This window comes from Electrona antarctica, assembly GCF_951216825.1.
Source record: "Electrona antarctica genome assembly, chromosome: 18".
NCBI classification, from domain to species: domain Eukaryota; kingdom Metazoa; phylum Chordata; class Actinopteri; order Myctophiformes; family Myctophidae; genus Electrona; species Electrona antarctica.
The window spans coordinates 8,806,795-8,818,466 of record NC_136799.1 but is presented as its reverse complement, the minus strand read 5'-3'; the positions used below and the strand labels follow the sequence as shown (position 1 = coordinate 8,818,466).

The 11,672-nt window shown below is 43.1% G+C and overlaps 1 protein-coding gene across 1 annotated transcript; it reads right to left on the bottom strand.

Annotated features, from left to right (window-relative positions):
- Window positions 1-1,066: 1,066 nt before the first annotated feature.
- Window positions 1,067-10,800, bottom strand: syf2 (SYF2 pre-mRNA-splicing factor; the record flags this gene model as incomplete). The annotated part of the gene is made up of 6 exons (XM_079527404.1): window positions 1,067-1,631; window positions 2,467-2,565; window positions 3,883-3,973; window positions 7,520-7,637; window positions 10,286-10,411; window positions 10,786-10,800. The coding sequence occupies 6 exons, from the start codon at window positions 10,798-10,800 to the stop codon at window positions 1,466-1,468; spliced, it is 615 nt and encodes a 204-aa protein (XP_079383530.1). The 3' UTR covers window positions 1,067-1,465.
- Window positions 10,801-11,672: the final 872 nt, after the last annotated feature.

Below are 11,672 nucleotides of genomic sequence, written 5' to 3'. Positions count from 1 at the left end.
GGTTTTATTTGAGAGGGGGGAGGGGGTCTTGAACTCGTATCAAGGATGTTTGGGGTGACTGCTGTTTTGGTACACACATCTTGGGACAGTAAAGGAAGGGCCACCAATCTATGGCCATCTTCAAACAGCTCTGCGCACACGAATGCTAACCTCTGCATTGATCAAAGTGTCAAAACCATATTCAAAATATAGAAAATACAATAATCACTTGAAGCCTGGGCGTCCATAATTTGACATGAATCACGACGCACTGAGCTTGCAGGTCTATTTTCAAAAGTCTTTTGAAGATGTTTGAAAATAGGTCTCAAGTGGTTTAAGACCTCATAACAAGTCCTATGATACGGTTGTTGTCACAGAACCATATCCATGTCACAAAACGTGTTACTCTGCCAAGTATCATAATGAGGAACTGTATACTAAAAATCACACCCGTGTGAACTGAGTGGTGTAAGGTTTTATATAGCATGATCAGCTGTGGTCTGACGTAATGAAATCACACCCGGGTGAACTGATGTGATGATTTGTGACCATGAAGTTGATTCAGCTGGAGTTTTTGTCCGATGTGAGGTATTATATAAGGTAAGGTATTATATAGCCTGATCAGCTCTGATCTGACGTAATGAAATCACACCCGGATGTGATTTCACAACTGGCTTTTTTTGTGCAGAAAAAATGACCATGGTTGCTACGGTCATCCAGTTCACCCGGGTGTGATTTAATTACGTCAGAAATTATTTTGAACATAGCAACCATGCTCATTTTTTTCTGCACACAAAAGCCAGTTGTAGGAGTGGTTTACACCACTCAAAAAATAAAAACAGATATATCTACATGAAATCCACTGTTTGTCCGAATGAGAGCCACTGAATTGACCAGAGTGGTGGTTAACCTTTTAGCTCGAGACACAAAAGAAAATTGATAGTGAAAATAACCAATCTACAAGCTCACAACACGTTGCGATGTACCCGATGTGAGCTTGTAGATTTGCTATCTTCTTGTGAGCTTGTAGATCTTCTATTTTCACTACTTTGTAAGTATTCCCCCTCCCCCAATGAATGGATTAAAATGTTAAAAATGCTTTAATGGAATTATTTTGAGAAACACATTTGAATTTGTTTTTAACAAATTTGTAGGGATTTATTTGAAAATCTTTTGAAATAATTAAAACCAAAATGTAGGAAACAAAAAATAAATGACCCATTAAAATTGACCCACACTGGGTGAAAACAAATGGGGTTACAAAAATGATATATATAAAAAAGAAGAAATGGATTGAGTTCTAACACGCTCTAGTCATGTACATAGAACACATGGCTACAAGTACAGTAGCATGCTCTAGTCATGCATATACAATACATAACCCATATACGGTACAGTAGAACGCATGACCGGAGCAACACGTTTAATGCCGAGACAGAACACATATAGTTTACATTGAGAGTGTCCACTGAGACGGCCGGTCCCACTAGACAGCCGTGCCTCTCTCCAGGTTCTGCTTGATCTCGGCGGTGTATTTGCCGTAGAAGCGCTCCGCTTTCTTGTTGAACTTGGCGTTCCTCTCGTTGATGTAGTCGATGTCGGAGTCGTCGTTGTAGGCCCTGCGGCGGCTGTACTTGGCGCGCTTCTCAATCCTGCAAAAAAACGGCAAAAACACCACAGATCGGCTTAGGGAGGATTTTACAGAACGATAAGCCTAGTTGGCCCCGGCTTATCCAATCAAAAATCAGCACAGGCAATCATTTTGTGGTAGTCGTTTTAATTGGAACAGCAGGCGTGGCAATGAAAGAACTAATGGGGAAACTAACGGCAGAATGAACACACACAGAGGGAAACTAGTTAATCTGTGAGCTCCCAGTCTCAATTCACTGCGTCTTCAAAGCAGTGTTGTGCGTCATTCCCTGGCACGCAGAAGGAGCCTTTACTAATATCCTAGAGTCACATCTCAACACACATCTTAAGACTGTCTCAAATATAACAAATCTCACAGGAACTAAGGCGAGGGGAAATCAAAGGTGCTAGCCACGACAAATGCTTCTGTACAATCGCTGCGTGCTATTCTTTTACTACGGCATAATGATTTTGGAACACAAGCCAATTTGCTTTGTGGTAAGACGTGTAGGAATACAACAAGGCATCATTTACTCAATGAAGCGTCCCGTTAAGGCAGCAGAGACAGTGTTATGGCACCACTAGATGCTCGCGGATCCTTTATCATCCAGCTCCATCTGGGCTTCCATATACCGGGAGACGTAATTAGTGGGATCAGATCAGGCCTTGTCGCCAAAGTGCACAAAACGTCTGCCTGTCACCGTCTGTGGTCCAGACTCCACTGTACCATTAATGGAAGCCATTTAGGACTGGGGGATGAATGGAACGGGAGGTGGTGAGAGAAGAAGATCTATGTCCCTCTCTGTCTCTTTGTGTGTGTGTGTATGTGTGTCTCTGTTGGTGCTAGTGTATACTTACTGTTTCTCTACGTCTTCCACCATGCGGTCGATGCCCTCCTTGGTGGGGACGTGACTGCCGTGGATCAGGGTGTTGGATGTGGGGTGGAAGTCTTCCCCGCTGTGGTGTTTCAAAAGAAATTAGAGGAGTCAATAAATCACCGGTTTCGATCGCCATCATTCACATTTTGGTCGGACATCCGATCCCGCCGCTGGGGCCCACGGTCATTGTGACGAGAGAGAGAGGGTGGGGGGGTTTAGGGGGCAGGATTGTGGGTGCTTTCACAGTTTCGACGTATGGCATCCATTAAATGCTCAAAACCTGCGGGCTCAAAACCCGTCTTTGGCTGATGTGGGCCTAACCGCTGTAACTATGACCATCTTTTGCTCATCTGAGCGCATGCCTTGCATTAACGCTCTGGAAAACATGAAATGATCTTGGGGACCGGGGGGGGGGGGGGGGGGCAACGATGTCCAAACCTCAGCCAGGGGCAGGGCAAGGGATGGGGGGGGGGGGGCAGCACACCACTAAAAACTCATAGGGAACGCTTTGTACGCATGTGATGGGCGATTACAGCAAGCCAAGGCTCACAGCTCATTTGACTCAATTAAAAATGTCACGGTAATATGCTTAATGGCACCAACGTCTACACAAATCATCTTTAAAGGCCTCTTTGCTTTTTGAGGATTCACAAGTTTCTACAAATGCCCGCAGGGGAACATTAGTTCCTCCTGTTTGGTAAGTGTTGTGACCCGGCTAAAGAGAACATCAAAGAGAGGGTGATACTGATACTGTACAGTCATGGAAGCGAAATTATGGACCGCCCCGCAGCTCTAGGCAAACCCTGCTGTGGCCAGTAGTCGGTGCGATTGACAGTTCTCTTTTTTGCATCTATGCCTAAACCTAACCTCAGTAAAAACTATTCTAAACCTAACCTCAGTAAAACTATGCCTAAACCTAACCTTAGTAAAACTATGCCTAAACCTAACCTTAACAGAACCTCATTAGAACTATACCTAAACCTAAGCTCAATACAACTATGCCTAAACCTAACCTTAACAGAACCTCATTAGAACTATACCTAAACCTAAGCTCAATACAACTATGCCTAAACCTAACCTTAACAGAACCTCATTAGAACTATACCTAAACCTAAGCTCAATACAACTATGCCTAAACTAACGTTAACCTAACCTAACTTCAGTAAAACTATGCCTGCCCGGGAGCAATTAGACGGGTCTATCCTAGAGCTGAGGTGGGATTCATAATCACGTGTCATGGAGGAGTTGGACGGTCTTTCTCTTTATATTGGGGGGGCTCGTCACTCACCACAACTCTCTCTCTCTTTATATTGGGGGGCTCGTCACTCACCACAACTCTCTCTGCTTTGGAGGAGTTGGACGGTCTCTCTCTTTATATTGGGGGCTCGTCACTCACCACAACTCTCTCTGCTTTTCGTAGCCATCCATGTCGGGTTTGATCTGCTTGGTGAGTCTCTGGTACTGTCTCAGCTGGGCCTCGGCGTAACCTGCAGAGGAGACCGGCGGTGGAGGGAGGAGAGAGAGAGAGAGAGAGGGGTTGTAATTAGCGGAACAAACATCGAGCAGACACAAGGCTCTGCCCCGCTGGAACCTGCGTCTGGTTAGGAGTTAGGACGGAGGGGATGAAGAGAAGAGCACCCCACCACCACCACCACCCCTCTCTCCTCAAGCCGCTCTGGTGATAATTTTCTCCCCAGAGGGTTAAATCCACAGAGGGGTTTTGATTCAACAGATGGGAGCCATATTTAGGGAAACGCTGCAATCCCTTTTTTTTTTTTTTTTAGCAGATTAAATTGGCGGTGGTTGAAAATGAATTAATATCCCTAGGGCTTCTTACACGCAACCCGTATTGTTCTGTTCTGTGCATGGCTGCTTTTGAGGAAAGTGACGGTACCAGTATTGTTCTGTGCATGGCTGCTTTTGGAGGAAAAAGCGCCGTTCTTCCCACTGTGTACTGCCATGGCAGGCCTTCAAGCGCCCCATTAACCAATCAGGTACCAAAGGCATGGCATAATCCAATCACTTTACACCACTCGTTTCCTCAAAACCTAAATTGTATTAGGATTACAGTTTGCTAAACTGAAGGGACTGAACTTCTAAAGCATTGCAGCGGTGTTATCCGTGCCCAAAATAGGAGTCGCCCTGATCTAATAGTGATTTGTCCAAAGCGTTATTTCCTGTTGTGTCTACACAATTGTAAAAAAGGATTTCAGAAGTGCATGGAAAAATCTCACTGAACGGTAAAAAAAAAGTGATTATAGAGAGCCAACAATTGATCACATAAGGTGATGACCAGAACATGACCAGTGTGGGTGAACAAGTCGTCACTTCATACTTTGTTTATAATAGAATTGTAATATAATAAGCCATAACTGTATGTTATTTTGTTCATAACTGATGTTCACGCTACGAAAACGGATTAACCCATTTAGGCCCGACATCGAAATTTGAAAAATGTTTTCTGAAAAACCTGTTTCTATATCAGTGGTGCTCAATATTTCATGTCAAGGACCCCACAAATGATATGTAATTGGCTGCTGACCCCCTCTGAACATATTTAGTTCCAGGGACCCCACAGAAGCAAAGAGAGTTTAAAAACGTTCGCTCTGAAAGAATATATAATATATATATTCAAAGTTTTGCGCCACATTTTCACGATTTTTCAAAAATAGCAGACCTACAAGCTCGTAGCGCGCCACTCGGTGGCGCGCTATGAGCTTGTAGATCTGCTATTTTTCAATAGCTAAAGCAGAACATAATGCTTTAAAACACCAAAAGGGGTTCCCGCCCAGAATGGGTTAAACCACAACGGTGGTCTGGCTACGACCAGACACAGAATACTTGATATTACTGCTGACAATTTTCCCAAACATTCTGTTCAGGAGGCCATTGGTTTAAATCATTTCAGTAAGTTATGTAAAAACAAATTATAGAAACTTCTACTCCGCCTAAAAACACGAAAAGACGAAAAGCCCGATAGTTTCTTGTAGTGCTGTGCAATTAATCAAACGTTTGATTCGATTACGATCAATCTATGTTGGCTTTCAATGATTATGACAAGATAAATCCAGAATTCCAGATGAAACGATCATTGAGTTGCAATGGCGCATTTTGTTTGGCTTATATGAAAACCGTGTGGTCTTGTGTTATAAATCCAGCGTAGCCCTTTTCTTTATACCGTTTGGCTCCCAAAGTCAGGCACTCCTGTTCCTAACATACATGAAAAAAAGAATTAAAAGTTGAAAGCTAGTTTGCCATGTTTTTTTGTGGCCATCGTTTTTTTTATCTCGGCCCTGCTGATGCTCACTCTACTTTGAACGTTACATTTACGACACAGAGTGTTCTATTGACTTTCGAAGTCGAGAAGAATCTGCTTTATTAGGATGAAACCATCATGGTGATGGTCTGTTTGAAGTTTTGACGGAAGGAACATTTAAGGGAGACCTGTCTTTTGGGGGGGGGGGGGGGGGGGGGGGGTTTGCGCATGTGTGGAAGCAGAACAGTAAGTAACTGGAGTGTGTGTGTGTGTGTGAGTGTGAGTGTGTGTGTGTGTGCGTGCACGCACGCACGCATGCTGTAGGATCCAAGGAACTGTATAGCCCCAGCTAATTGGATAATCTCACAACGGTTATCATTTTTGCTATAATGGTGCAGCTGTAGCTCCAGCCAACATGGTGGACAGAGAGCCCTTGGGTCAGACAGCTGTAGCTCCAGCCAACATGGTGGACAGAGAGCCCTTGGGTCAGACAGCTGTAGCTCCAGCCAACATGGTGGACAGAGAGCCCTTGGGTCAGACAGCTGTAGCTCCAACATGGTGGACAGAGAGCCCTTGGGTCAGACAGCTGTAGCTCCAGCCAACATGGTGGACAGAGAGCCCTTGGGTCAGACAGCTGTAGCTCCAGCCAACATGGTGGACAGAGAGCCCTTGGGTCAGACAGCTGTAGCTCCAGCCAACATGGTGGACAGAGAGCCCTTGGGTCAGACACGGTGGTTTGTGCACCACAAGGCAATCTGACCAATTTGTTTAATCATCTGAAATTCAAATACAAAGTGGTCTATGACCATTGACCAAACAACACAATAGCAAAACAATAAACTGAGAAACGCTCCTCAAGATAATCCACTAAAGGCACTTTTTTTTTTTTTAAGTTCATTGATGTTTCCAAACTCAATGAGTAATTGCGTTAAATAATTAGGATTAATATTTAAAAGAGAGCAAAGGAAAAAAAAAAAAAGGTACAGTAAAGCTTGTTTGAGGAATTTGTTTGAGGGAGAAAAATACATCACATGTATGTATGTATGTATTTATTGAGCAGAGATTATTTTAACCACACCACGGGACAAGTACTCGCTTGGTATTATAGGTGGGCAACTTTGATGAGTGCCATTGTATTTCCACACTCACTCCAGAAGGCCACAAGTTCTAGTTTTCACAAACTTTTGAAGAGCCACTGCGCCGACTTGATCGTTGCTTGTCATGAAAATCAAAAATTATTAATATCCCTAGGGCTTCTTACACGCAACCCGTATTGTTCAATCTGTTCTGTGCATGGCTGCTTTTGGAGGAGACGGTACCAGTATTGTTCTGTGCATGGCTGCTTTTGGAGGAAAGTGACGGTACCAGTATAGTTCTGTGCATGGCTGCTTTTGGAGGAAAGTGACGGTACCAGTATTGTTCTGTGCATGGCTGCTTTTGGAGGAAAAGGCGCCATTCTCTCCCACTGTGTACTGCCATGGCAGGCCTTCAAGCGCCCCATTAACCCATTTAGGCCTGACCTCAAAATTTTCTAAAACTTCTAAATCCTCCAGTTTTCTGAAATAAATATTTTCACGATTTTTCAAAAATAGCAGATCTACAAGCTCGTAGCGCGCCGCTCGTAGCGCGCCACTCGGTGGCTAAATTATAACATGTTTAAAACACCAAAAGGGGTTCCCGCCCAAAATGGGTTAACCAATCAGGTACCAAGGCATGGCATAATCCAATCACTTTACACCACTCGTTCTCTACACAGAGAACACGGGGCGATGCTCACCTGAGAATCCAGGGTCAGGGTTCTTCTTCTTCTTCTTTCTCTCCCACCGCGCAGCGTCATCGGCGCTGATATCCAGCAGCTTCACTCTGTCGTAGTTCTCGCCATTAGCAGCGCAGTCCTGAACACACAGAAAGGGAGTCCAAAGGTTTACACTCGTCCTTGTGCTTATTATATATATATATATATATATATATATATATATATATATATATATATATATTGTTTGTCTACACACTTGTGTAGTGAAAGCAAGTTCAAGGAGGACATGACACCCTATGGGGGTATGGTGTCATGTCCACATGTGAGAGTTGCTAGTGCAACGCCTCGGGTGTCCCCATCACCCGCCCAGCGCCTCGGGTGTCCCCATCACCCGCCCAGCGCCTCGGGTGTCCCCATCACCCGGCCACGGCACTAGTCTCTGCTGCGCCCACAGTCCATGAAACACCAGATAACAGACTTGACGACGTGTAGTTAATTGCAGTACTACGTAACATTAAGTGACAACAGTTAGAAGGGTTTGGACACAGTGCTCATTCAAAGGAGCTCACATGGTTTACATTTAACATGTTTTCCATTTCCTCCTCGGTTATTTATTAAATCACTTTTATGCTAAAACATCATGACAACCTTAACCCTTTAACACCTGAGGTCGATTCCACAAATGCAGCGCAGCACAACGTGACGTGCTGTGAGCTTGTACATCTATTTTCTTTTCTTTTTTTTTAAATAGCCAAAGCAAAAATCGACGAAAACGACACGGATGCTTACTCGGTTTTAATGGGTTAAAACCAAGCGGTTAAAAGTTATGACAAACCAAGAATTTGTCTAATTCTAATCCAATGTTAACAAACAAATTCACAAATCAGCCATTTCAGTGCTCATATGGACTAGCAGACAACAAAACCACTACATTAACATTTTCTTTGTTCATCTAATAATAGCACGATACTATAATGATTCCAAGTTGACCGAGTATCCTAGTTTACTTTCTTTGATGCAACAAGAAATGTCACCAGTGAGTCCAGGAGGATAGCACTGCCTGGCTTTGCTCCGTGGTGGGAAATATTACTCGATGTTGGCATTGCCATGCGGGGGGGGGGGGGGGGGGTGGGGTCGTTGGTGTAATAATTTACTATTAACCCATTTTGACCTTACTTTGAAATTTAGAAAATGTCTTCTAAATCATGACAATTTTCTGAAAAACCTAATTTTCACGATTTTTCAAAAATAGCAGACCTACAAGTTCATAGCACTTGTAGATCTGCTATTTTTCAATAGCTAAAGTATAACATAATGCTTTAAAACACCAAAAGGGGTTCCTGCCCAGAATGGGTTAATACCCATTATAATAATATATAATATATATCGGGTTGCAACTCGGACAGGGCTGAGTCGGTCGGCTCTAGCAAACTTCACAACGTTCAACACGGCAACTCTGGTGTCTCTCGCGGCTCAAGTTCGCTAGAGACGGCACCCCCTAAGCACGCTACTGAGCTGGCTGCCAGAATTGGTTTTCAGGCTGCGTTAGAAAGTGAAAATGCCCCACGGGATACCCACTACAACTAGTGGGAGTCTCTTGACTGCCATCGGTGTTTTGGCAAATAAGTTAAAATCACAGATGGCAGTAGTCGACGTATCCGTCGTTTCATACATTTGTGCTTATTAAAAGGACCTTATTAACCCATTCAGGCCTGACGTCGAAATTAAAAAAAAAAAAGTTTTCTAAATCATGACAATTTTCGGAAAGATTTGAGGCACATTTTAACGATTTTTCAAAAATAGCAGACCTACAAGTTCATAGCGCGCCACTCGGTGGCGCGCTATGAGCTTGTAGATCTGCTATTTTTCAATAGCTAAATTATAACAATGTTTAAAAGACCAAAAGGGGTTCCCGCCCCAAAATGGGTTAATGGTTAATGTGGTTAAACGCTAACGTGACATGGATGCGTTCCAGGTCTCAATGGATTAAATGTCCTACTCTGTCTGCGTCTCATAGGAGGGCTGTGGGCAGTTCAGAAACCCGTCCACCAGTGACATCATCGATTGGGAAATCCAAGCCAATAGAAACTGCAGGCTTTCTAGTCCTGAAAAGTTGCAATGCGAAAATGGAAGCCACCGTTCTCACGATAAACATTTTTGTAAAAAAAAAGTCTTGTTTAAAAAGAAATCTGCCCAACGATGATGTCACTGGTGGACGGGTTTCTGAACAGTCCTCCTATGAGACACGCACTAGTGTAGAAGAAATTGTGCCATTTTATCATGATTATTATTGAGGACCTATTATATGAAGATAGGTTGAAAAGTGGTGAAGTGGTCCTTTAAAATATGAAGGACCACTTAGGTAATTAATTGATTAATTAATTTAAACATGGGGAATGAATCAACAGCAAAAACATGTATCAACTATAGACGAAATTGTTATTTTAAACATCAGTATCGGCTCAGGATTTGCATTTTTTTCTTATTGAATAAAATGTAATTTGGTCCAATGTGTATAGTGTAATATAATTAATACATTTGGGGTGGCTGTATTTCGTCTCCCTGCTCTTTTATGGAGACATTTAGATCGTGCCAAAGGTCAATGTCTCACTTAGGCATTCAATGTATCCCCTGAGCATTAGCGCAAGGGTAAAAATGTCAGCACATGTCACGCGCACGAAACAAGAGTTGAAATCCGGGGTAGAAGAGGAAATTTAATTTCCATCTGCTATCCCGGAACATGTTATTAAAAAGGTTATAGAGAAGAAACAGATCAAATAAAAACACCTTTTTCTTTTCATCCACAGCCACTTCCCACTCCAGTCGAGCCTTCTTGGCCTCCCAGTTGGCCGGAAGTTTCAGTCTCTTGTCCTCCTCTGCGACCTCCTGGTGATTCAGCTTGCGTGCTTCATTCTACAAGAATAATAAGAATAATAAAAATGTGGACGCACAACAGATAACCAATGCCAAGTATTCCTTCTATTTTTATTAACTGGATTCTATAACCGGTGAGTTGAAGTCTGTCCATTTTTGCACAGTCATGAACTACTGGGGTGCAGACTGAACTGTGACAGAAACAGTCATGGACTACTGGGGTGCAGACTGAACTGTGACAGAAACAGTCAGGGACTACTGGGGTGCAGACTGAACTGTGACAGAAACAGTCAGGGACTACTGGGGTGCAGACTGAACTGTGACAGAAACAGTCAGGGATAACTCAGGGCTTGACACTAAGGTCTCAGAGCCGGAGGTACCTACCCGTCTGGCAATTACAGGTCATGTTTTACTTGCCCAAAGGTCATGCCCACTTGCCCGGAAAGTAAATAGTGGTAGGTACATTTTTATTTTGCGTTCATTTTACACATTTCTATTTTTACTTTACTTGCGAATTCTGGGGTTGTGACATATGGACATAACTCTATATGTATGCCAAATATCTCAATAGCTAACATACAATATTATGACTCATTTTAAATTCCACACACAGACATCCTTGTGTTCATTCATCTGTTAAAGTGCCTAACTAAAGACAGTTTATTTATTCCCCACTCAAACGCTCTTGCCCGTCGGGCAACCTGAAAGCAATCTCCACCTGACCCAACATTTTATTTACTTACTACTTATTTATACGGGCAGTCGGGGCAACCTGTGACTTGACTACTGTAACCATTTCATTGTTCATTGTAAATAAGATTAACCAGAAACTCAAGGCTGTCTGACAGTGTAAATATACAGTATTAAAGGGTTAGCAGTGGTATTTTTATGGCCGATTCCGATTACATAACCGATATCTTGCATCTCCAATTCCTATTCAGTATTTTAGCCGTGACGTGAGCGTTCCTCCAGAGATACTTCTGGGTCCTACTGTTTGTGTCGCTTTTGTGTCTCCATAGAGTTATACTGTGTCCCTCCGTCGGAGCAGTGTTTGAACCGATCTGAGACTAGAACAACCACTAAAGTCTAATTTTACTGCTGCCCTTGCAACAACAAAGTCTCCCAAATCTGGCTGTGACAGCCTAGGCTGTCTGCCCCACACTGTATACTATCGCCATTTTATTTCATTGCGTCAACTAAATCATCTATAGAGATCGTACGTATTAATGCAAACTAGATTCAACGTACTCAGCCCTGCACACATTCTAAATATGCCCCCGAAATATTGTACTGAGCAAAT